Below are 27,037 nucleotides of genomic sequence, written 5' to 3' on the forward strand. Positions count from 1 at the left end.
ACATAGTTGTGGACAATTTTTGAGAAGGTTCCATGAGGTGTTGAGAAGAAGGTATATTCTTTTATGTTTGGATGGAAAGCTCTATAGATGTCTGTTAATTCCATTTGGGTCATAATATCTGTTAGTTCCCTTATTTCTCTCTTAATTTTCTGTGTGACAGATCTGTCCATTGGTAAGAGTGGGGTGGTGAAGTCTTCCACTATTAGTGTATGAGGTTTAATGTATGATTTAAGTTTTAGAAATGTTTCTTTTACATATGAGGTTGCCCTTGTATTCAGGGCATAGTTGTTCAATATTGAGATTTCCTCTCGATGAATTTTTCCTGTGACTAATATGAAATGTCCTTATTTGAATCTTTTGACTGATTTTAGTTTGAAGTCTATTTTGTTAGATATTGGGATAACTACACTTAACTCCATTTGATTTGAAAATTGTTCCCCAGCCCTTTAATCTGAGGCTATGTCTGTCTTTGAGGTTGAGGTATGTTTCTCGTATGCAACAGAAGGAAGAATTCTGTTTTTGTATTCAGTCTGTTAACCTGTGTCTTTTTATAGGTGAATTGAGTCCATTTATATTAAGGGATATTAATGACCAGTGATTGATATCTCTTGTTATTTTAGTTTTCATTTTGGTGAAGTTATTTTGTGTGTTTTCCTCTTCTTTGAGTTTTGCTGCTGTGAAAACATCAATTGTCTGTGTTTTTGTGAATGTAGCCAACTTCCTTGGGTTGGAGTTTTCCTTCTAATACTTTGTGCAGGGCTGGGTTTGTGACTAGGTATTAATTAAATCTGGTTCTGTCATGGAATATCTTGCTTTGTCCTTCTATGTTGATTGAAAGTTTTGCTGGGTATAGTAGTCTGAGTTGGCATCCGTGGTCTCTTAATGTATGCACAATACTTGACCAGAACTTTCTGGCTTTCATTGTTTCCATTCTAATAGGTCTGCCTTTATATGTTACTGTGCCTTTTTCCTTTGCAGCTCTTAATATTCTTTCTTTATTCTGTATGTTAAGTGTTTTGATTATTATGTGTTAAGGGGACTTTTTTGATTCTGTTTATTTGGTGTTCTATAAGCTTCTTATATCTTTATAGGCATATCTTTCTTTAGGTTGAGAAAGTTTTCATCTATGATTTTGTTGAATATGTTTTCTGTGCTTTTGAGTTGGACTTCTTCCCTTCTACTGTACCCATTATTCTTTGGATTGGTCTTTTCATGGTGTCCCATATTTCCTGAGTTAAGTTTTTGTTAGATTTAATGTTTTCTTTGACTGATGAGTCTATTTCCTCTATTGTATCTTCAGCACTTGAGAGTCTCTCTTCCATCTCTTGTATTCTGCTGTTTATGCTTGCATTCGTGGTTCATGATCATTTTTCAGAAGGAGTTCACTGTTTCAAGCTTGCTTCTGCCTAGGTCCCTGAGTCAGACCAGTTTTCATAAATGTCCCTGGTCTGGGCCAATTTCCACAGAGGTCTCTGGCTTGGGCCCAGTCCTGCAAAGGTCTCTGGCTCCGGCATACTCCCTTGGAGGTCCCAGACTCACACCTGGACCCACAGAGGTTCTGGCTCAGGCCTACTCCTTCAGTGGTCCCAGATTCACACCCTACCCACAGAGGTCTCTGGTTCCTGCGTACTCCTTCAGTGGTCGCTTCCTTGTACTTGTTCCTGTGAAGTTCACTGTCTCAAGCCTGCTTTGGCCTAGGTAGCTGGCTCAGACCTGTTTCCATAAATGTCCCTAATCTGGACCTGCTCCGTGGAGGTACCTGGCTTGGGCCCAGTCCTGTAAAGGTCCCTGGCTCTAGCATACTCTCTAGGAGGTCCTAGATTCATACCCAGACCTGCAGAGGTCCTGATTCAGGCCTACTCAGTGGTCCCAGACTCACATCCAGACCTCAGAAGTCTCTGGTTCCTGCCTACTCCCTTGGAGGTCCCAGACTCATACCTGGACCCACAGAAGTCCTGGATCAGGCCTAAGATTGCACTATTTTATGGGCTGTTTATACCTATCATAAGTCAATTTTGTGAGTTAACCATAAATAAAAATACACTATCATTTCTCATACTGTAAGAAGAGGTACCATGATAGCAAAAGACTTTGAGGTTAAGGGGCTGCAGAGAAAGTTCAGCAGGTAAGAGCACTGAATTTTCTTGCAGTGGTGGATACTGTTTTAGTTCTTAGTGTGACCATTACAACTTATAAACAACCACACCTCCAGTTCCAGGGGATCCATTGTCCTCTTATGACCTCCACAAGCACTACACACACACATGGTACATAGCCATACTTGCATACAAAACACCCATACACATACATTGAAAAGGAATAAATCTCTAAAACTTTCTCAAGATTCTGATGTTTAGAAATATTGAGAATTGGAGTGTAGGAATTTATTTGTGTAGCTCAAACTCATAACATGCATTATATGCTTGTACTTCTTATGAATATGCATCCAAGTAAAATCTCTCACACACCAAAAAGAGTGAGCATGATATAAATATCCTTACAAGAGCACTGATTTCCTTTTGTCCCCATCGACTCTTCACCCACTGAAAACCGTAATGAGCTTTGGAACTCTGGATCATCAGTTAAAATAAGGGTAGTCACCCAGTAATCTATAACCTAGTTTTAGTCTTTAGATATACCTTTTATAAATGTCATTGGTAGCACACAAATTCTCTAGATAGATAAAATGTTTTGCTTTTTATGAGAAAAATGAATAACTGATACCAACTCATTTATGGAAACCCAGCTTATAATTGCATACTAATTCTTGTCATATAGATAGATAGCTGGATGTATAGATGGATGTATAGATAGATAGATAGATAGATAGATAGATAGATAGATAGATAGATAAAGTATGGCAATTTGTATACCTAGGTATTTTAGAGAAGTCTGTTCTTAATCAAAACATTGAAAAAAGATGGAAGGGGATGTATAAATAGTCCCAAATATTACAGGACAGACTTGATAGACAGCTATAGAAGTTCCATACACAACAGCAATGGTTCATTCTTTGATCTCATGTTTCCTGTGGTTGGAGTTCTCTGGCATACGCTCATACCCCACAGCTAAACATACTGGCACTTCCAGAAGAAAACTGGAAAGAGAAATAATTAGTGAGTAAAGGAAGAAAAGCTAAAAGCAAGTGTTTAAAAAATAAGGAAGAGGTAGAACAAGGTAGGAGAAAGGGAACAATGGATGAAGGAAGAGAGGGTGAATATACATCAGAATGATTTCAGCTAGAACAGCAATGTGGTACCTTAGAGCTGGGGGAAAGAATATGAGAAAAGACAACTGTAATTTAAATGACAGCAAGAAGCCATGATGGGTGGCCCTTTCAATTAGGCACATTTGGAAGGCAACAGTAGCAAGCTTGAAAAAGAATAACCAATCACTCCAGAAGGACAAGAATGCCTTGGGCAGGATTGTAGCATTGACTTGTATATGGGACTCCACAAATAAAATCAGAATCTATGTAAATGTGTGTTCCTCTCATTTTTTTTTCATTTATTTTTACTAGGTTGCTCAGAATATGCTAAGCTGGAATATGCTAGATTGGCCGTTAGGGATAAATTGGAAAAAGATAGCAATAAAATTACAAAGCCCATGAATTTATCTCAGACACATATCTGTATGTGCCTAAAAACAGGTACACACACTTGTAAATTTTTGGATGAATTACAAGGTACATTGTCTCGTAATGAGACCTGTAATTTCTAAGGTGGGGCCCTTTCTTTTATATAAGTAATTAGGCAGGAATATACCACTGAAGGAGGCAATCTGAAGCAATATTTGCTGAGTGCCTTGCATGAGCAAGAGAACCTGACAAAACAGGATGAATAAACAGTGATTTAAATGAGGCTAGAGAGATGGCTCAGTAGTTAAGGTTACCTGCTGCTCTTACAGAGAATCGGGTTGGGTTCCCAGCACCTACAGGGCAGCTCACCATTTCCAGTAGATCTGTGAATCCGATGCCCTCTTCTGGCCACCACGGGCACTGCACAGATGTGATGCATAGATACATGCAGGCAAAACACCCACACATACAAAATAAACATAAATAAATCTCTAAAAAGAAGAACCATTCAAGAAATCAAAGTTGTTGTGTCTACACATGAGTACTGCCACAGAGTTCGGTTAAGCTGAAGAAAGAAAGATGTGCTAGCCTATAGAGACTATTCAGCATGGTAAAAAAGTTTTCCAAACAGTGAATCAAAATTTGTGATTCAATGTGATCAAGTATAGGATTATTTAGATCAGCAAACAATAATCATCAATCTCTTCCAGTCATAATCTTTAGTCAATTTTGAAGCAGTTTTTAAACAGATTTTTAATTTGAATTTCCAATCTAATTTGATTCAGTATGAGAATGGAGGAATGGCAGATCCAAAGGGTAGCAGCCAGGACATAATAATTTGTGGTCGAGAAAGGGGTTTTACCACACTATGTCTGAACTGCTGGTAGAGAATCCATGTGACCCATTGACTTCTGTCCAGGGAGCAGGAAGGGAATAGTTATGCACGCTTAACATAGGAGTTTCAGACATGTGCCTGGTACTCAGCCTTCACAGCCAGAGTCTTCAGCACTCTTCAGTGCTAACCACTCTCTGTTTTCTACATGTGCTCTACACATACTTCCTTTCCTGTCAGCTTTCATTCAACCCTTCAATGTGAATCTTTATCATGTCCATGTGGTAGGCTCTAGAATCCCCTTGAAGAAAACTATCTGTGCAAGATGTTCTAGATCAGATATTCCAGGTTAGTTATCTGATGTGGAAAGACCCCCCACTAAATTTTCATGGCCATGGTCCTGGTCCCAGAATGTACAAAAGGGAGAGAATAGCTGAAAACCAGCCTCCGTACCACTCTGCTTCTTGACTGTTCCTGTTTCCTACCATGTTGACTGTTGCCTCAAGCTCCTGCCGCCATGACAGTCTCATCATTGTGGACAGTATCCTTGAACTATGAGTCAAAATGAAACCTAACTTCCTTAAGTTGCTTTTGGTCAGGAATTTTGTCACAGTAAAAAGAAGAGGGGCAGAAACACAGGTAGAATCATCATCTAGAGTGACAAAGCAAACCTCATGCCATGAGGAAAAGCTTAGGTGCAACTGTAACTGAAACTTCTTTATTTCCATCCATAAGGACAGGCACAATTTCCCTCAGTGGGGGCTGTCTTTCTCGGAGATACTTGATGTCTCATGGCTAGACCTTCACAACTTCAGTTGTTCATATAATCTTTCCTTAAAGAACCACTTAGATTCTAAAAGTATCAGATATGTGATTATGAGTTGATGAATTCAACACAAAAGAACAACCTTACATAATCTGTGTCTACACAATTTGCTTTATTAAAACCATACTGACATAAGCATGTTTAATAAAAATAATTAGTATAAGCATGTTTAGATTTCTGGATAGAACTGGATTTATGCTAGCTGATTCTTCATTGTGTAAAAAAATGATGTCAGATGGTCTTGTTATTTTTCAAACACAGTTTTCCAGTCCTATCGCTTTTCTCACTATTGTCTTCATCTACTTCCTATACTCTTGTCTTCATTGTTCCTGGCCATATACTTTCTATTCTCTAAAGCTTGTTTTATGATGATCCTTCTGTCTTAAATGTCTTTTCAACCTCATTTGCAATCTAACCAAGATCTTACAGAATCTACATAGTCCACACAGTCCTAGGCATTTCAAAGGTCTCCTGATTCATTTGTCAAAATTAGCTCTTCCTTTAGGGTATATAACATGTGTATTTAATACAGTCTGACATGCTTCAGTATACCTTACTGATACTATCAAGTTCTTGAAAATGAACTTATATACTTTTTCACTTATAATTTTCTCCAGTCTATAGCATTTGCTTTTCATACAAGTACTTAAAGCCTACTGATTGGATATATCAGTGGCTACTTCTTCCAGACACATGGATAATATCTAGGGTTTTATCAAGCTTTAAATGCCTTCATGCATCTTTAGAAAGGTATTAACTGGTGAGATAGCTCACACAGTAAATGTGCTTGCTTGCCAAGCCTGACAATCTTTACTCACTCTCCAGTGAGCCCACATGGTGGAAGGAAAGAACTCACTCTGCATGTTGTCCTCTCACTTCCCTCACGATAAATAGATAAATACAGCTATTAGCTTTGATCTAACTCAGTAAGCACTGGGGGAAAAAATACCTCAACATCCTCAGGAGCATACTATATCTAACCTCGGGGTCAGAAAGGGATTAGCGCTAAATCCCCTGTTGCACTAAAATTCCAACAAATCTGTCTTTAATTTTTATTTAATGCAGTTTACACTCGATCCGGGAGCCTCTTCAGCTCTGTGAACTATTTGTCAACTTACATGTATCTAGAGGCTTCACAGAGACATGAACATGAGTGACATTCTCTTGGTACAGCCTAGGGATCAACTGAAATATCACATACCAGAGAGCTAAAAGTCAGGCCCAGGCTAATGCTGATCCCTAAAGCAGGAGCTGGGACTGTAGCTTTCATAGATTCAGAAAATCAAACCAAAACACAAGCATATCCACAGGTTTCCCTTGGCTGTGGCTTCCAGGGTACAGGTGGGAGAGCTATTTAGATTCTGTTCTCAATTAATTAAGCTAGAAACTGTGGTAAATAAACAGTTTAAGTATATTTTATACCCCCCAAACAGTTCTCATATCACTGAGAAGCAGCTGCTTCAGGATCACAGATGGCTCGCAGAAGCATGGGCTGAACAAGCATCCTGGGATTTGGCAAGGGAGTTCCCAACCACCAGAAAGAAGGTAGGACATACCAGAGAAATATGTATTACATCTCATCTCATATATAGTAACCGTTACATAGCTGTTTACTCCTACTTGAAACACTCCATCCCTGGAGGAGGCTTGTTAATACTCAGAAAGTAAACAAAACTTAGACGGTTTGGGATGCAAGCAACTTGGAAGTCTCTAGAAAGTCTGAAACTGGTAAGTTACCAGATGCCCTCTTGGAGGTTGTTTAAGCAGTAGTGACTTCTGGGAAGAAGAGACTTTCCACCAGCCACGCTGCTTATATGTTGTTCAGGAGCTGATGGGAGTCCTCGCCACAGTGTGGACCTATTGATGATGGAGCTGCCGTTAAGCCAAGCATGTGTCCGTAAGTAACTCTTCACCTTTAAACAAGGCATGATCAACAAACTTGCTGATTTTTCAAGCCTGACTTACATGAATTGTTACTTTGTCTCTTAGTTGATGACATATCTGTGGTGAATAGATATTTGTTCACTTTTCCCCCAGGAAGTCATATATCAGTAATACAGAAGAAAAATATTTATAAATTGACACCGGCCCTATGCTCATCATGATTCTATAAACACGGGAACTTCTTGGTATTCTTTTTTCCAGAAGATGAAGAAACTGTCAAATGTCATAATTAGCAACTGACAAATCCAGAATCCATACACAGGTCTGAACCACCTTAAACACTTCTGTACCGTTTGTAGAGACTGCACATGGCAGAGACATTTATACTAATCACAAGGCCATTGGAAAACCATCAACTATAGTGACTGATAACAAGAGGGAACTAAGATGCTCGGTGAAAAAATGTTCCGACTGGGCAGTACATACTTATTATAGTCATTTATAGGAAGAGTGTGTAATCATGTCTAATGATGAATCAGTACAATATATATAAAAATAAATGTGTACAGGACATAAAATACATTTATTTTGTATTATATACATAATATGCATTTATTAATATGTATGTATTATGTATGTAATATATGTGATTGAAGTTCAATGCATACACATAATCAGATCTCATTATTTCCCAAATTCCAATGATCATATGCTAGCCTGTTTTATGATACACTAATAGAATATCACAGGCTACCTAAATTATCAACAACAGAAGATTCTGGCTTACAATTCTGGAGGCTGGAAGTGCAAGGGCATGGTGCTAGTATCTGGTCTTTGTGGTTCGTTATAATATTAGAATGGGGGAAATGAGTGCAAAAATCATAGAGAGCATGTGAACTCAGATCCCTGCTACTTGTTATCTAAAGTTGCTAACTCCATCCTGGTGACTCAACTCTCATGACCTCACCTAACCCTAAGTACTACCCAAGGACCTTCAACTATCATCAGCACATGAATTCTGGATCAAGATTTCAATATATGAACTTTTGGAGGGACACATAACATGTAGCAATGCTTATATATTCATGATCTTTGGAGTAGTAAGTACTTTATAAAGCATCTGGCTGAGAATATCTTCAAATGTTGAACATTAAAGTTGAGAAGAAAGGAGACAAACTAACAAAATAGGGCCTTGTTCTACAGAATCTTGGAATGTTTTACTTCATTCTGACCCCTCTCTGTAAATGTAATGATTAATGTCGATTGTCAACTTGATGGGACCTAGAACTACCCCAGTGATGGGCTTCTGGGTAAGCCTGTGGGGGATAATCTTGATTAGGTTAATTAAAGTGAGATGTGTCCACTGTTAGGTGGCACCATTCCCTAGGCTAGGATTCTGGACTATATAAAAAGTATTCATTGTTTTCTGTTTTTGTTTGTTTTCTGTTTTTTACTCTAGCTGCTACATGATGAGCTATGTCAAGTTCCTGCTTCTATGACCGCCCCACTATGATAGAGACTCACAACCTTAATCTGTGAGTCATAAAAAAAGTTACTTTCTCCTTTCTTCCTGAAGTAACTTTCATCAGGATATTTTATCACAGAAACAGGAAAAGTAATTAATCGGGAAATTCATAACCATTTTCAAAATTCCATGGACTGAGGTTGAAGCTAAACTAGATAAAATAACTCATCCATGTAAGTTTCCTTTTCAACCTGTTTCTGATGTGGTGGTGATCATGTTCACCTTACGCATACAGTTTACTTTTCAACTCATTTAATTGAAGAAGTGAATGGTATTGGTACTTAGTAAAATACTAAAATTCAGTGCCTCCCCCAAAAGAACTCCTTTAAGGAGAACAAAAGCCGATCAATCCTCATTATTTAGAGAAATCATATTTTAATTTTTAAATTAAATTTCCCATATACTGGTGTAATTCAGTTTACGTCATTGGAAACAGCTTTATGGGTGAAATGAGAGATCAATGAAGGTTTTCTAACCAAATCACAAAACTGGCACCACCATCCTGCCCTGGTACCTAGGCTTTCCTACACAGCTGTCACTCTCTACAAATTAGAGTATTTAACAAGGTAAACATCTACAGATTTCAGTAATTGATGTTATACAATTTAGTTACATGGAAAACAGAGGGAGAAAGATGGGAATAATGTTGATAGAGAGGAGGATAATGAATCAGAGGTTTGAACTTGTGCCCTCAGCAAAGCCTATAAGGAAGATGGCATTACAGCTTAGAGTCTAGTTTAGCTTTAGGTTCATTCAGTAGGGCGTTAGATAAGAGGGGACCAGAACTGAGAAAATGAATAGCCTTGTCTCTACAATAGGATGACTTTGTGTTTTTGGTAACATAGTAAATTTCCAGGAAGACAAAGTTCTTCATTAAAGCATGAGTTGAACAAAGACAAAATAGGTCCCCAATCAAGACAATGAGATTTTTTTTGTGGTTGAGAATTCTCCAAAATATGTTGCCTGTCTTTTGACATGAGTGAAACTTGCCGGTGGAAGGGATCAATGGCTTTGCATCAGGAAGCTTCGTAAAGTGTACCACAAATAATAAAAACCCAGAGAAAGATATTGGGGTTCAACCTGAAGGTCAGATAAGCAAAGCAGCCAGCCACTGCAGAGCTCTTACCTCTATGAAATCTTCAAGTGGAAAGAGAGCGAGTTCCTATCTTTATACTCCTCCCTAGTGCTGGGATTAAAGGCGTGCACCACCACCACCTGGCCTCTTTGGCTAACTAGTGTGGATGCTGGAATTCAGATGCGTGCCACTACTACCTGGCCTATATGGCTGACTAGTGTGGCTGTTTTGCATCCTGGTCTTCAGGCAAGTTTTATTAAAATACAAAAGAAGTATCAGTACAGGGAAGTGGACCCTCAAGCGCTGAGAAGACAATCTCTACTGCTAAGGGCCCAGGTACTGTAGCCCATCGCCATTTGTCAGGCCTGCTTGTATTCATAGTTAAAAGAAAGTTAGGAATCAAGACCATGAAATAACCATAGGGGATTGTCTCTTTGTACTGGGTAGTGACATTTGAATAGCTAATGTGATTAATGTCAATGTTTGCACTGTTTGTTGAGACAATATTAATAGCTAATATTTACTGAGGACTTACTATCTATTGGGTGCTGCTCTAAGCACTTTACATGGCTTAGCTCATGTAATCCTTCCCAGCAACCCTTTGAGATAGGCGCCGTTATTATCCTTATTCAACACACGAAGAGAAAGGTACAGAATTCAACTTCCCAAGGTCATACACATTAACCAGAAAACATTTTCCTCACATAAACATGCAAAAAGTCACACCTGAAGTTACGATTAATAAAATCTCAGAGAGAGAAATCGGGATTTGACTGAAAGATCTGAAAAGCAAAGCAGCCCAGCCACTGGCTCTTATCATGATCTCAGTCTGAAATGGCGATCTTATCTCCAGGTATCTCAGAATGAGACTGAGAGCTGTCTCCTCCCGTTTTATATTCCTCTCTAGGGCTGGGAGTAAAGGCAGGTGCCACTGGGATTAAAGACAGGCACTGCCAGGTTTCTATGGCAAACTAGTGTGGCTACAGGGATCAAAGGTGTGTATTATTGTAGCCTGCTCTGTAAGGCTGGCAAGTGTGGTTGTTTTACCCACTGGGATTAAAGACAGGCACTGCCAGGTTTCTGTGGCAAACTAGTGTGGCTCCTGGGATCAAAGGTGTGAACTATTGTAGCCTGCTCTGTAAGGCTGGCCAGTGTGATTGTTTTACTCTCTGAACTTCAGGTAAGCTTTATTTATTAAAATAAAAATGAAATTCCACTACAGATATCTTTACTATTTCAAGACACAGCCGAGAGTCCTCTTAACCTGATGCTCTCAACCATTCATTGTTATAACACCTTGTTCACAGACGTAACACCAAGGACTTATTCAGGATGAGGTAACTCCAACTACTTATTCAGTAGTTGGTCAATAAATGTTGACTTGCTTACTTAATTTTTTTTTTACATCTAAAACAATTTTAATGGTTTTTTAAAAGCTGGCAAACTCTGCCTTCATTGTTAATGATAGCATCTATCACTTCTTAAACCCATTAATCTGTCTGCCTGCCAATCTCTCGCTACTGTGATAAATGATACGTCTTTTATATTAACATTTTTATCCAAGGACCTCGATATGTGCTGTGAGCCCAATCCTGCTCATATAAAAATATCCATGCGTTCTGGAGCGTGCATTCATTCCAGCAGATTTCAAGGCTTCATCCACAGCTGCAAACTAGCAGGCAGCTCTGAACCCCGCTGCAGATGTGTTTTGCTTGACTGGTAGCATTAAGAGTTCTGTTTGTTTGCTTGAATGTGTGTAGCAGGCCAGTCTTTCTTTGCAAATAAAGCTGATCTACACATTTAGCTATTTGTTTGATTCCCCCAGTGTTGTTTAAACCCATGATTCCTCTAGTGTGTAGGTGCTAAGGAACCAACTAGACTAAATGAAAATTTCTGAGTTTCTGGATTTCACAATGTATATAGCTAATTCTTTACAAAGGTAGTTGCCTTCCAGGCAGATAAGGGCTATTCTAAGTCTTTCCTTCTCTCAGATAGATAGATAGATAGATAGATAGATAGATAGATAGATAGATAGAGATATATAGATATAGATATATAGATATAGATATTTGTATGTGTTTAGGGGGCAGTGTGTGTGTGTGTGTGTGTGTGTGTGTGTGTGTGTGTCGGAGTTCTGAAGCAGTTTTAAAAGCCTCAAAAGGACAGGCAACCCTTCAGGTATCCAACAAAAGAAATGCTGTACCAAGCACTATGACTCTGACTTTCCTCACTTGGCCCATGTGTTCTCTGCTGAGTTTTTCATGCTTCATCTCTTGTAAAGAAATGATATTTGTTCAAAGCCTTAATGTTGCTTATTCTTAGAGTCTTCCCCAGCATGGATAGAAGGGAGGCAATCTGGAGGTGAGCCACAGCCATGTGCACCGGGTGCCTGCAATGAGAGGCTCAAACTTCTCTATGACAGCTGTCTTCTATCCATCCAATCTCTTGGATTCTGCTTCTAGGTCAACGTGGCAGTCAGCAGCCAGATCTCTCTTATTGCCCTACTGTTATGTACGGCCTGGATTTGAACTATACCACAATGTTGGAGTTCAAATCAATATACCTTACAATAAGGACATGTATGTGCTATTGAGAATTTCTACTTCTTCCTGTGGCTCCATTGATGAGATTTCTATCCTTAGGCTCATTAGAGAGCTCAACTGTGAAATTGTTAGAGAAGTAATGCCAGGCCTCATCACTGGTGGGGTAGCCATGCCCACCTTCCAGGCAGAAGATTTTTTTTTTGTTGTTGTTGCTTTGAGGTGGTGGTTTTGTTGTGTTTGTTTTTTTTTTCTGTGTCTCCCCTCAGCACACTCCTTGTTTACTAAGAGTGTTCTGGAGTTGGTTTGGGGGAGTCTGGAGCATTTGCTTAGGATTACAATGAGTAAACCTCAATGGATATAACTGATAAAGGGATCTACCCCTCAGAAACTTCTCTGCCTCAGAAGAGACTCATATGCTTAGTTCTCACTTTAATGTAGAGTCACATCATCTTAGAAAAAGCTGGGCTCTTCTTTCTCCTATTGCTATCTTTGAGCCTGAATCATTTTAGATACAGTATATTCTTGTGCAATATTAGTTTAAGATATATTACATTTGTTTATGTTGTGGAACATTTGTTTAATGATGCAAAGATGTGTCACTTTGCCTGCCTAAAACACCTAGTTGGTCTAATAAAGAGTTGAAGTGCTGATAGCTTGGCGGAAGAGGGAGAGGTGGAGCTGAAAGGCAGAGAGAATAAATAGGAGAAGAAAAGAAGAGGGAAGAGCCAGAAAAGGAGAAGGAGGAGAGGACCTGGGGGCCAGCCATCCAGCTAGCTATGGAGTAAGAAGTAAAGAAAGGTATATAGAATAGAGAAAGGTATAAGCCCAGAGGCAAAAGGTAGATGGGAAAATTTAAGTTAAGAAAAGCTAACTAGAAACAAGCCAAGCTAAGGTCAGACATTAATAAGGAAGAATAAGTCTTTGTGTGTGTATATGGGAGATACCTGGCAGGCCCCCAAAGAGCAAAACAAAAAAAAATGACGACAATATATATTAGCTTCAATCCTGACTATAAAGATTGGTCTTCCTAATGCCCGAGTGAGCCTGGACAATTCTTATCCACCCTGTTAACTGAAGCATCCTTTATCCTCTGTGCGAAGGCTGAAATAAATATGAAGTCTTTCTACGGGCCCCTCCCCAAAAGCATGCAGCCCAGATTCCCGCACCTTGGCTCTTCAGATCCTACTCAGGGTTCCCCAAGAGCCAGTGCTGTTCCCACCCACACTTGCCCCTCTGGGCAGTGCCCCCCACACACATGTTCTCTTTCTCCAGTGCAACTCCTACTCCTTTGGGAGTTTGCTTTGTTTGGCTGTTAATGATGTTAATCGCTAGTGGTACCTGCTGAACTAACAATTTCACAGTTTGGTTTTCTTGATAGAAGAAATGTCTTGAGACAACACCTTGCCCCAAAGGCAGACAAAGGAGAAAGCTATCTTGTACGTGGGTCATGTTGACACTGAGATCAGCCTACGCCTTCATTTCCACGTTTGCAGTGCAGCTGCTCTGTTTTGCTCACCACACGGGCTGCTTCCTATAACATAAAGTGATTCGACAGGAAAAGGGTTGGAGAGACTCCCAGCTGTACCTCTGCCTCCAAAGTTCCTTCTTGCCTCCTTTATACTTAAAATCAAGCAGAAGCCAACATCTCTCACCCAGAGAAAAGTGTAATTTCTGAATAATATCATTGTAATCTGATTTTAGGATGGAATTTTTTCCTTTTCCTTGTCTTGGGCATCGAACGAAATACTAGCTAACCCCAAGGTGACATGCCAATACAACGAGCACCCTAAATCAATGGAGGATTTACTGTCTAGGGATACAGGAAAAGGAAAGGGGGGAGGGAATGGCACCCTAAGCTACAGAAAGGAAGGATGGTGTGTGAGGGCAGGGGCATCTCTTTTACTTTGGAATACTGCATCATCAGTCTCAGACTAATCTGAGTTTTGTTTTCTAACAACCCAGAATCAGGAATGATATAAGGAAAAGAAAAGGAAAGGAAAAAAAAAAACCTTGGCACCTCAGCCAGCTCATCCCTGTAGCAGGATCTGGGGTAAGGTGCCAGCACTTTTTCTTCCCTCTTTGTGAACTGAAGAGGTGCTGTGAGGGCAAAACTCACTGAACCAAGGCAAACTGCAGTGGCTGGAAGTGTGTCCCTAAAATACCCCAAGCAAGAGGATGTATGTGAGGACATCAGCCTAAGACCAGCAAGAGCAACAAGGCCCCCTTGGGAGAAATAATCACCTTAGAGTCTTAGCTCTGGCTGGGTTGAACACCCTGCCACAATGGCATCTGTTTCCAGCTGCCTCCAAAGTGATTTTTTTGCAAAGAACCCTACTTCTCAAGCAGGTAATAGATAAGAGAAACAGCACAACTCCAGGGTGGGAAAGCTATACTGCTTTAAAGAAAGCAAGTCCTTGACAGAAAGCAATAATGAGCTTTAAAGGGGGGAGAAAACGGGAAGGGAAGCTTTGCAAATAAGAGCTCTGGGATTAAACAGTAAAAAGTACTAGTGACACCCGCAGCTTTGGGGATGTGCTGAGATGAGAACAAATACCTGAATGTTTGATTACAAAGCTGGACTCCCAGGAACCTGCCTGGTTATGTGTGTCATAACCTGCTTTTAATATTCTCTGAAGATGTAACTTGAGAGAAACTGAGGTTCGTTACAGTCACGTGATTACGAAGAAGTGCCAGGGTGGCATCCACTCTGGATAGGTAAAAGGCACAGAACACATCAGAGAGAAGGGGACCCGATCTGGTACTTTTCCATCAAGAACCAATCACAAGCAGGATTGATTTCCTTTTGTAGGACAGACACAATGACAGTGCCCTATGAAGTATGCCTGCTTTTGTCATTGGGAGTATTTTTAGAATTACCGTTGCCTTTTATGACTCCCCTAGTAAAGCAGATTCTCTATACAGAGTGTGAAGCAAGCAAACAAACAAACAAACAAAAACCTCAGTTTTCTTAAATGACTCATTCAAGGTCACAAATGAGCTAATATAAGAAATAAGAATTCCTCTAAGTTCAATGTTTTATTACAGCTTTTTACTCCTACGGGATAAATCTTATATTGAGCGTGTCTTATGAATAGAACTAATTTAGAAGGGTTTATCCTGATGTGGAATTGAGGAAAAGGTGCTATAGTAGAACGCTATGAAGACAGGGGCCTCCTCGACTTTCACAGAGAAGGTAAGATTGCTGAAAAGGATGAAAAGGGGGGAGGTCAGTAAAAATCATGGGGTTGGGACTTTAAATGGAAAGTTCTTTGAGTAGCAAAACAAAGAGAAATCCAAGGGATAAAGTAAAGTAAATAATCATAAAACAATCAAAGACGCAAATATGGATATAAATCTATTTCAACACAAACTTTTAAAAACTAAGCATTGGAGTATTTTGCTCCCACTCATTTCTGCTTCAACATTTCCCCCTTCAGATCAGCCCAAAAGATCTGAAGAAATATACTTCCTGTACACTAAATGAATGTTAGAAACTAAACTTAAAATTTCATTAGAAAAAAATCCATTTCCCTTAAGTATCCTCATCTTTCCTTAATATTTTCATTTAAAAAATAAACGAAGGCATTAGTCATGCATCCCTCAATTGCAGGTTGGCCTCTTGGTTTCATTCTCTGCAACGGGCTCATGCCAAACTTTCCCAAGCTTGCAGCCATCATCCGTTCTCTTCCTGAAGCTCAGAAGCTAAAAACTCTGGTCATCCCTGGTCATGAGCATTTGGGCCACAGCAAGATAAGAACCATGGCGCCCAGGTGCAAAAGCAGCTTTCCCAGCTCAACTTGATTACTTGGGAGAAAGGAACTTGATCCCTGCTCACAGCCACCAGGGCCATTTCACTGGGAAAAAGCAGATGTTGTGTACACTAGTTCACTGGTCCAGAATCAAACCCATTCTGAGAAAGAGACTGTGGAGGTGGGAAGCTCTGTGGTGACGTGGGGAGGCTGATTTTAATATCCACACTCATCCAGCAGTAGAACCCCTGACCAACGCTGCAGCAGTCCACGCCTGGGTGTCTAGGGTCTGCCTCTAACACTGCCTCCACTGTTCTCTCTTGCACCAAAAGCCTGTTTTTCACATCTTTCCTATTTGGCATCCTCAGCAGAAGTGTCTGACTTGATGAGCTGGGATGTAAACACAGAAAGCCTACAAGAGAAGCAAGCTAGAATCCACAAACCCCCAGGGAAATGTTCACCAGTACTCCAGTCAGCATCCTTGAGTTCCAGAGGGGCAGAATTCACATCAGTGGTAGAACTCTAAGGCAAGGATCTGTCTGAAGCACCATGATAGGACCGGAGCCATCCTTGACTTTCAGTCCAAATCCCTCTCCTTGTTCAAGTGCAGCTCGGGGCAAAAGAGAACAACTTGCCATAGATGGGGCTCAGCTCGGCATCCCATGACAAATCTTTAATAGAAATGGATGCCTACCTCACTCCACGTTCTGTTTTAATTCCCTGTATGATAGAATGAAGCTAACAAGGAGAGGTCTACGGTGTCACAGCAGGTGACAGCTCACAGCTTTTTCATAATTTTAAATGGCTACTGTAGTTTAGGGGTAAACAACTTCTCCCAGGTACTTTTGAAGCCAGTCACTCTGCCAACTGTCTGAAGACAGGGTAATTGTCACTCTTCTTCCCATAACTTCTTGTTTTCATATCAGTGGCTGGCAGGTTTATCTGCTCCGGAGCAGCTTCTGAGCCACGTCAGTGACACTGGCTACGTCAGCAAGAGCAATTGGAAGGGAGGAGACTGTCACTGCCAACAGCAAGGGGAGAGAAAATTCTAGCCTTAAGGATAAGATGATTCTTATGTCTTTTTCTCTGTGTAATAGGCATGGCTTCCAGGGACCTCAGACATTATGAAGTTTCATCACTCCTTCTTAAGGTTTGGGATACAAGGGCATTAAATTTCATTTCCAAACCCCTTGTTGTAGACCTACGCTTACTTAAGAAGCAGTGGGTTTCAAATGTGTCAGAGTATAGAACACTCTAAGTATCTAAAGCTACACCAAGCACACCTAGACTGCCTTCTAGCTCAATTCAGGCCGTCAATAGGTCTAACTGCTTTCACTGTTGGCGCTAGTGACACATGACACCATAATCACCCACAATTTGATTAGGGTCCTTGGCACAACGCTACTCCGTAGTTGATCTTTAAAGCAGATGTGAAAGCCTCTGCCCTCTGAGACAGCAGTTCTTTAAAGTTCACAGCTGCAGAAGGATGATTCTGTCCCATTGTCAAACAGTCACCTCTGGTCCAACACAATGTAAGGAGACAGACACACGGCCAGTATTGCTTTAGGAGATTCTGTTTGTGAGGAAGAAACAAAATGCTAATGCAGAAGGGAGTGAGTTCAAAACGAAACACCTTGTAGAGCACAAATATATATTCACAGGTGAAAACAGGACCCTGCCAGAAAAGCACAGTGATTCGTGACTGTCTGAAAAACCGATAATGCCAAATTTTTGTGGAAAGATCCAGCTTATGATTTCCGAGTTCCTATAAGTTGTTTCATCTAATTCATAGCTAACGGTGGACAGAGTCAAATTCAGAACGCTGTGGGGTTTCGTCTGCATGGACTCCTGACATTCTAACCTCTGGAGCAAGCCCCACAGCCTCACTGGGAGTTCGGTTTCCCATTACATAATGCCAACTACCAGTAACTTGCTGGGCAGCCACAGCCAAGCCATTTTATTTCCTGCACCTCTCTCTGTTCTGAGTAGGAATACAATGAAGACCATAAGCTGCTTTGCAGGGCGAAGAACTAAGAACACGCCTAAAACAACACTTCATATGATTACAGTGAAGAAAGAATTGACTTTTGTCATACTGAGTGCCATTCCCCCACAGGGTGACCTCAGTTCTCCCTTGAAGCTGTGCAGATGCTAAGCGATCTGTATCAGGGCTCTGGACCAGGGTGCTTGAACCTCACAAGGTCTAGAGCTTGCTTTAAAAGGTGTCCATACACTCCAATCTCCAGGAGGCTGGAGACACAAAGCTTGAGAACCACTGCTATCCGAAGCCTTGGCTACAGGTGTTCTCTCACACAGCAACACTGCCCAGCACCGAAGCGAAGCCTGGGAAGATGGCTACAGAAGCCAAGAACAGCAGCTTAGAGGAAACCTGAAGAAAGCCTCAGGTCCCTACCCTTAACTTCTTCAGTCTCGGTCTTCAGGTTGCCCCAATCTGTCCAACGGGGATTTCCTCGTTTATCAGTGCCTAGATTGTTCCCTAATAACAATAGTAACAATAACAACATGGACTGAGAAGGGCCCAGAGCTAGAAATGCCTGCTCTGTCAGCCATTCCATACTGAAGACACCTGTTGGAGGGGAAGCAGAAGGGTCCCACAGGACTCTGGGAAGGACAGATGGATAGCTTGCCTGGCAGACATTATTGTGTGTAGTGTACAAATGAACCAGGGAGGAGTGGAAGAGCTTCTGACCTTTCGGAAGTATTAGGAGGGTGGTGGATCCTTCCCAAACAAGACCCAAGACTGAGCCTTGACCAAGAAATTGTGCTTGAAAAAAAAAAAACAGACAACAGAAGAGGGGGTGCGGAAAATAATCAGGACACTCTTCACAGAGGGAGGGAATGTTCCAAAAGATGGACATAAGTGAGGTTATCATCCTCTGTGACGAGGTCAGGAAGAAGCAGGGTGCTCTTAAAGAGGAGAGCGTGAGACGAGAATTTCATTCTCATTTTTCAGATCTAGGTAGCTCGCATGAAATCACTTAGCACTTACAAAGCATTCTGCAGTTTAAAAATATTATGGCATTCACAATCTCATTTCGTTCTCATCTGCCTGGAAATGCTAGTTCCGTTTTCTTCCATTTTACACAAGAGGAAACTGAGGCTGGGTACAGGATTAAGTGATCCGCTCAAGGTCACGTGGCTGAAATCAGCCGAAGGAAGCAACCAGGTGCCCCTCGCCCTTCAAGGTGGTCGTCCACCTTGAAGTGTTAACTCCTCAAGGAGAAAGCTGACATAGCTGCACTGGACTTGGCCCTGCTCGCGAAATTTGGGATGGAGCATTGCCCTCCAGTGCCAAGGAGGGGACCTGATGACGCGGAGCCACAGACCGGGATTTCCCTATTCTGCAGGGTTCTCCGGAGCCTGGAGCAGAAGCCTTGGCTCTCACACACCCGCGGGTGAGTCAAGTAAGGCTTATAGCAGTTTCTGGATAGAGATTTAAAGAGAGAGGAGAGGGACAGGACTGGGTGAATTCCCTTCTGAGCGGTCCCAGTACTGCCATCAAGAGCAGGCATAGGTTTCTGGACTGGGCTTCCCACTCTTGCCCCTACCCCACTGGCTTCTTTCTTGGCGGTCCCCTAGAGCCAGAAGGCAGCTCAAACGAGGAAAGGGACGGGGAAAGTGCGGAGGTGACAGGAGGCCGGTCGTGTAGCACCTCTGATCTTCTGGGTCTGAGCAATCATGAGCCAAGCCCAGCTTGAAGTTTGGGCATCAAAGGTTTCAGACCAAGTAGCGAGTTGCCCCGAGAGCGAATCGTCCCGGGTGGAGATCTGAGAGTGAGAGGTGGGGACCCGGAAAGAGGGGAAAGGCTGGAGAAGGTGCCGCTTCCCAAGCCCCTGGATAGGTGGCTGGTCCGCCTCTGCAGCCCGCGAGTGCGGAGAAAGCGCCCCGCACCGCGGCGCAGCGCAGCCCCTCCTCGCTGCGCCGCGCTCCTCCCCACCTGCCCGCCGCCTCGCCCGCCCGACCGCGGAGACTCACAGTCCGCAGGAACTGGATCTCATCCTCGCCTCCTTCTCCGGCTTCGGCCATGGCTCCCGGGGATTGCGCGGCGCCCCAGCTTCGGGCGCCTCTGTTTCCCCCAGGCAGCGGCGTGCGCTGACTGCCGCTCTGCCGTTGCTCTTTCTCCTCCTCGTCGTCCTCCTCCTCCCGCACCTCACTGAGCCTCGGCAGCGCCGAGCTAATCCCCGACCATATAGGGAGCTGGGCTAACACTTGACTGCACTGCAGAGCGCCAATGCCAGGCGAGCAGCCCGCCCACCCCTCTCCCCTCTCGCCCCAGCCAAGTGCGCGGCCGCCGCGGACTCCGCGGACAGCGCAGCGCGGCGCGCGCCAGGCGGGTGTGGGGCAGAGCCGGGGACCCGGGCCGGCGCGGTGGAGCCTCCCCCGCACCGCACCGCACCTCACATTCGGTGGAGACGCGCGCCCCGCGGCGACGGGAAGATGGCTCTTACACAAAGGCCAGTTGCTTAGATTCGCTGCCCCCAAATTGGGCACAAACCCTCTAGATTTGTCCACTTTACGTGTGTGTGCATGACTGTGTGTGTGTGTGTGTGTGTTTGAGAGAGAGAGAGAGAGAGAGAGAGAGAGAGAGAGAGAGAGAGAGAGAGAGTTGATTTCCTATTTGAGTTAGAGTGCCCATCTAAATAGAAAATGGCGTTGACCCACCACCACCCGTGGAAGACTGGGTAGTTTGGGTGTACCTTGGTATAACATACAGCAAGGAGAGAAGGGTGCTATGACTGTTCATTCAAGGCAAAGTTTGTAACTCACCTTTAGAGAACCCCTTCACTCTTTAAAATTTGATAAGGGGGGTGTGATAATCAGAATGTACATTACACATGCGTGAAATTGTCAACTAATAAACTCAAATAAACGTTTTTTTTAATATATATATGATAAGGACGGACACACTACACCTCCATTGAATAAAGATGCAGTAACCCCCAACATGCTTCAGGGGGCTCCCATTTTGTCCTTGATTTGGAAGTTAGATGACATCAGAATCTTGCCTTTTGTGAGCATCTTTACCCTTGTTTGGCTCTTTCGCTTGTCAGTTCCGTGCACTCTGAGAATGAGCATATACAATAGGTCTTAGAAGGCTAACACTAACCCACTCAGCCTTGCGTCGTTTATGTAGGATTTGGGAGCAATCTTATTGGTCCTCTGCAGACTCAAGGTGCAGGATGCCCCTTCTGTGTGCTGGTCAAGAAGTTTCCTGGCAAAAAGAAATATTCAAAGGAAGAGCCTCGAGAAGGAATGCAGACAAGTGGCAGCTCTGGGTTTAAGCCTAGCAACTCTTCTAAAGTCTGCCTGGGACAAATCAAGCCATCTCTATACTGTGGCATTTTACATTTTGGGAGCCCCCTGGCTGTGCTCACCTCTATGCCCTCTCTTTGGATAAAGATTCTTTTTGTCTCCATCACTGGGGACAGGAGTACATTTTGAAAGGCGAAAGGCCTCTTAGATTTCTAAATCCTCAGGAAAGCTATCAGCCATGGTTAGAACTTCAGCAGAACCCACAGAAAAAAATGAAGTATTTTCGCGATGCTTGAATTGTTGAAAGTCAGCAAGGAAACCAAGAGCATTTGAATGGACAGGGACGGTGCAGCGGACACCACTACAGCTGAGGGACAGCCGATGCGGCCACATAAAAATGTTTGTTTTCATTCTTTCAGCTCTCATGGTTCACGAAGTTCTGAAAACACCACTGACTAATGAAGATATTCCTGTATTTATTTAATCCTGCTTACTTGCCACACATGAGGGACTCTTGGGTGTGTTTTATCAATTAGAAAAACAAGGCTCTAATGGACTAGTGGAAAATGACCAAGGCATCATCATATAAATAAGCATCTCATGCGACAAGGATTGTTATTCATGGTGGCCAAGTACTCAGACGGTGTTAATGGGGCCAGCGCTGTGTATTCAATCCCAGGAAGGCTGGTTAGTGCCACTCATTTGTGAGTTAAAGATGTAGCCCCTTCACTTTGTCTCAAAACCTCAAAAATCTTGGTTCATTTAGCAAAAAGGAAGGCAGTGTTGAATATAGTAACAAAACTATTCTTAAGGACATAGGAACTAAGAGGTCACATTTGATATTTTTTTTTGCCCATGTGGACCTATAGTAAACTGTATGTAATGTTAAGCTTGCCTTCAATGACATTTCAGCATCACCTCCAGTGATGACTAATCTTGGCTGTCAACCTATCATACCTGGGAAGAGGGAACCTCAGTTGAGGAATTGCATCCATCAGATGGACCTGTAGCCAGGTCTGTGGGAACATTTTCTTGATTGTTAATTAATTGAGGAGGGCCCAGACCACTGTGTGTGTGTGGGGGGGTGTCACCTTTGAAGATGTGGTCCTTGTATAAGAAAGCTAGGTGAGCAAGTCAGTGAGCATCATTTCTCCAAGGTTTCTGCCTCAGGGTTCTACGTTGGTGTCTAATTAGGGTTACTGTTACTGTGATGAAACACCATGACCACAGACAACTCGGGGAGGAAAGGGTTTATTTGGCTATCATGTCAGTTCATCACTGAAGAATTTCACCAGCGGAACTCTAACGGGGCAAAAGCCTGGAGGCAGGAGCTGATGCAGAGGCCTTGGAGAGGTGCTGCTTACTTGCCCATGGCTTGCTCAGCCTGCTTTATTGCTGAACCCAGGACCACCAGCCTATGGGTGGTCCCACCCACAACAGGCCCTCCCATACTAATCAATAATTAATAAATTAATTATATATGCCCTATAGGCTTGCCTGCAGCCCGTTCTTATAGAGGCATTTTCTCAATTGAGAATCCCTCTTCTCTTATGATTCTAGCTTGTGTCAAGTTGACATAAAACTGGCCAGCACAGTTGGCTCCCCGATGATGGACTACAACCTAAAAGCTAAAATAAACCCTTTCTTTCACAAATTGCCTTTGGTCATGATGCTCATCACAGCCAGAGAAACTACACTAGAAACATCATCTGTTTGCTGAAATGCATTTCTCCAGCTAATTACGCTTATGCTAGCTCTGTACTGACTCAGGTTCCACTTTGAGAAAGGATAAAGGCAATAATTTTAAGAGCTGAACAGTTGAGGAAGCTGATTCTGCTGGCACTGCTGAAGAATGCATGGGCAGCCCATATATGGCAATCTATTGAACTTGTAATACATAACCATAAATGTGAATCCTATCCATATATTGACTGAATATTTATTTTTCCATCAGCGAAAGGAAAAAAATCTTTCTGTGTTTTTCACTTGGGTGTTTAAGTCATGAATCACTTCTACATGTGATAGGACAAAAGGTATCTCTAATGCGGTGGCAAATTTCCATTGTCAACTTAGCTAGATTTAGAATCACCATAAAAACATTCTTCTGGGTCTGTCTATAAAGGAGTTTCCAGAAAGGTTTGACAGAGAAGAAAAAAAAACCTACCCTGTATGTGAGCAGCATTATAGCATGGTCTGGGGGCCAGACTAAATTAAAAGAAGAAAGTGAACTGAACACCAGTATTCCCCCACCGCCCCATGTGTGTGTGTGTGTGTGTGTGTGTGTGTGTGTGTGTCTGTCTGTCTGTCTGTCTGTCTGTCTGTCTTGTCTATGGACACAATATGACCAAAAACCTCAAGTCTCTGCCATGTCTTCCCCACCACGATAGACAGTGCCCTCAAACTGTGAGACAAAATGAATTTCATCTTTAAGCTGTTTTGTGGCAGGCGTTTTGTCCCAGCAAGGAGACAAGTAACTACTTCATCCACCTGGAAGCTCATGAACAGAAATAACATAAAAGTACACCACCCTTTGGTATCAATAGGCAGGATGGAAAACATATTTTACTAATATTTTCAATGTTTAGATGTGGTATTATTCATTTCTAAGACATCTACAATAAGCAACTAAGGTGGTACCTTGATGGGGGAGAGTCTTCTGTTTTGTGTTAATTTCATTGGTTAAATAAAGAGACTGCCTTGGCCCTTTAATAGGACATAAAATTAGGTAGGCGGAGTAAATAGAACAAAATGCTGGGAGAAAGAAGCTGAGTCAAGGAGTCACCATGATTCTCCTACCGGACACAGACGCAGGTTAAGATCTTCCCTGGTAAGACACCTCGTGGTGTTACAGGGATATCACAAATGGGTTAGATCGATATGTAAGAGCTAGCCAATAAGAGGCTGGAACTAATGGGCCAGGAAGTATTTAAAAGAATACAGTTTCCGTGTAATTATTTCGGGGCATAAGCTAGCCTTGCGGGCTGCCGGGTGCTGGGGACACAGCCTCGCCACTCTTATTACAACAGTACCTATCTGTTCTACTGACTTAGAAGCAGTTCTCTTCTTCACTGGAGAAGGGATAGGTGTATGAAAATGCATTTCTTCTTCTGGAGATATCTGTTTCTCTCCCAGAAGAGCTACAAACATTAAAATGCTTACCACAAGCAAGGATCCACCATCACACATATCTCCCCAAAGCTGAACACATGGAGTTCCCTCCTCTTTTTCTTTGTCCTTCCTCTTCTCTTCTCCTTTCCTCGCCTCTCCTTTTGTAATATCTTAAGATTGGAGAAGTATATTATAAGGTCAAAGTTCACATAACCCTCTGATGAAACACTCCTAAGACAATCAAAGAAGGGACTCTGTTCCCAGGGACACCCTATGTGTCACAGCAGAGATGGGAGTGAGATGAGCGGGCCTTCAAAGGCTTTCTCCATGTCCAGTCCATTGAACGTCTTTACCCTCAAGAACCTCCAACTGTGACCAGTTGCTAAAGCAGTAGTTGAAGCAACTGGCACCATCACAGTTTGTATGCATTTACTTCTGGGTCAGCCTGCATTTAACAAGAACCAAAGCTGTTGCACCCTGCATCCACATTTACATCATTGATAAGAGGAGGGTTTGAGACCCAGGTTAAACTGTACCATTTAAGGGCTGAATCTCTGAGAAAAGAGATCTGAATTCTTAGCGTCTGCTTCAGCTTCTGGGAAGTGGGAGTCAATATGCCTACTTCTTGGGGTTCCTGTAAGCAGAATTAAATGATTTGGTAGTTATAAAGTGTTTTTTCAGTACCACATGAAAGTGTTCAGTAGAGGGGCTGGAGAGATGGTTCAGCAGTGAGTACCACTGTTAAAGAGGACCTGAGTTTGTATCCCAGCGTTCACATCGGGTGCCTATAAGGGAAGCTACAGGGCTTCCAATGCCTTTGGCCTCTTCAGGTACCTGCGCTCACATGCACATACCCCAAAACACCCACTTTAAAAGAATAATTCTAAAAGTCTTTTTTAATGTGTTCCATATAAAAAATCCCGAGATTTACAGCATCCGGGTCTGTCTCCACCTTTCTCCTGTGCTGAGGTTTCCATTGGCTGCCTTTCAGGTATGTGTGTGTTGCTTCAATTCTGTAAGTTCTCTTGGCATTTGATTTTAATGAGTTTTTACTCATATAGAAGGAACTTCTGGCCTCTGAAAATAATTTCCAATCACAATAAGAAAAAATATCCTGGGTAGATCTCATATGATACAAGTTAATGGTGAACATCGCTGCTGTTTCTTTTTCGTTTTTTCCTGTGTTTGCTTCTAGGAGCGTTTTTTTGAGCCGTATTGTGCCTTTATCTTTAATGAGAAATGTATTCTGTTGCTATGGCATATTGAAATGTATGGCTCCCCCCCAGGAGGAGGAATTGTCAGGACCAATCTCCTCCATTCAGGTTTCCCCTGGGCTTGATGGGATTGAAATCCAGTGCCTCGTGGAACTATATTTAATCAGATAAGTCTCACTTACACTAACCTGGATGCCTTTGATTTTTTAACTTCTGCATTTTAATTCTTCCCACAGCTCCGTGGCACAGATATATTAGAACGGCTGCCATCAGCAATCCACCCTGACTCACTGCAGCTTGAATAGTCACTGCCGAAATAGGATAACACGCAGTGGGAAAGGAGACCGGTACAGTTTTATGTCATCTATTTCAGGTGGCAGGGCAAGACCCACATTTCAGGGGACAAAAAAAAAATGTAGGTAAATGACTTTGATTCTGATCCCAGGGTAGTTTTTCTGTGCCAACCTCCGGGTTCAACCTGTCCCTGCACCGTGTTCTCAACCGAACTCATTTCTAAGTTATTTGAGCTGGCAGAATTTCCTTTAAAATAACTCCCACAATTTAACAAAGCAGATCTTCCTTCTCTCTGCATGACAAGGATGCATAATTTTCTGTTGGTATTCGGTGTGTCAGTGTCTTGGGATGCAAGCTTCGCTTTGAAATTTCCTTCTCGATACGTCCTCAGCACTGCCAGCAGGCATGGAACAGAGTTGCTGGACCCTACAGAAGAGCCTTGCAGGGCTGCTGGTGGCTTCTGTTGCTCTGGTAGAAGTTCGAAATAAGAGTCAGACATTTTGAATTCTTCTCCACCACATACAACTGACCTAGAAGTTGAGAAGACAGAACCATTGTGGTCCAGTGCATCTATAGTAAAATAGTTGGGTATATCATGGGTTCATAAGCTTTTTATACTGCCATTAAGCACACTGAAATCCCACTGGTGATGGTTGTTTTTATTGTGCAAAAAAGTAGGCTTTTTTTTTAACCTAAAACAGGAGAAAAGACAATTGTGACCTACAATAACTCACTACATTATATCCTCCCTTTCTGTAAATGTGTGCATATACTTGCAAGTGTGTGTGCATACACACACACACAAACACACATACACACGCTTCGTTAGGTTATCAGTGAACGATACTAATTTTGGGAACCCTAGTAAAAAGTCATCTCACTGGCTGTGGAGACGGCTCAGTGGATAAGGTACATGCCATCTAGCATGACAGCTTGATTTAAATCCCCAGAACCCATGTCATGGAAGGAAATAGCCAATTTCTGCAAGGTGTCCTCTGGTCACCCTTTCTAACACATATGCCGCAGCATGAGTATGCCCATACAAAGTAAATTAGATAATTATAAGTTCAAAGAAAAGTGAATTCTGCCATTGCTTGGGTAAACTGCACTGATAAAAGACTAGACTCCATTGGTAA

At 42.3% G+C, this 27,037-nt stretch overlaps 2 protein-coding genes across 2 annotated transcripts in view; one reads left to right on the forward strand and one right to left on the reverse strand.

Moving 5' to 3' along the window:
• Window positions 1–20,186, reverse strand: part of Ryr3 (ryanodine receptor 3) — a 522,546-nt gene extending 502,360 nt beyond the window's left edge. The window contains exon 1 of the mRNA XM_041678998.1: window positions 20,008–20,186. Within this exon, the coding sequence (XP_041534932.1) occupies window positions 20,008–20,058 (51 nt within the window). The 5' untranslated portion in view covers window positions 20,059–20,186. The remainder of the gene's footprint in view (window positions 1–20,007) is intronic.
• The window catches only part of LOC121465670 (transmembrane and coiled-coil domain-containing protein 5B-like), a 60,789-nt gene continuing 53,080 nt past the window's right edge, over window positions 19,329–27,037 (forward strand). The window contains exon 1 of the mRNA XM_041678997.1: window positions 19,329–19,427. The gene's annotated coding sequence lies outside the window, so the exon portion shown is untranslated. The remainder of the gene's footprint in view (window positions 19,428–27,037) is intronic.

Source organism: Microtus oregoni, unplaced genomic scaffold (genome assembly GCF_018167655.1).
Source record: "Microtus oregoni isolate MIOR12 unplaced genomic scaffold, Mior012 000031F_ref0000149, whole genome shotgun sequence".
In the NCBI taxonomy this organism is placed as follows: domain Eukaryota; kingdom Metazoa; phylum Chordata; class Mammalia; order Rodentia; family Cricetidae; genus Microtus; species Microtus oregoni.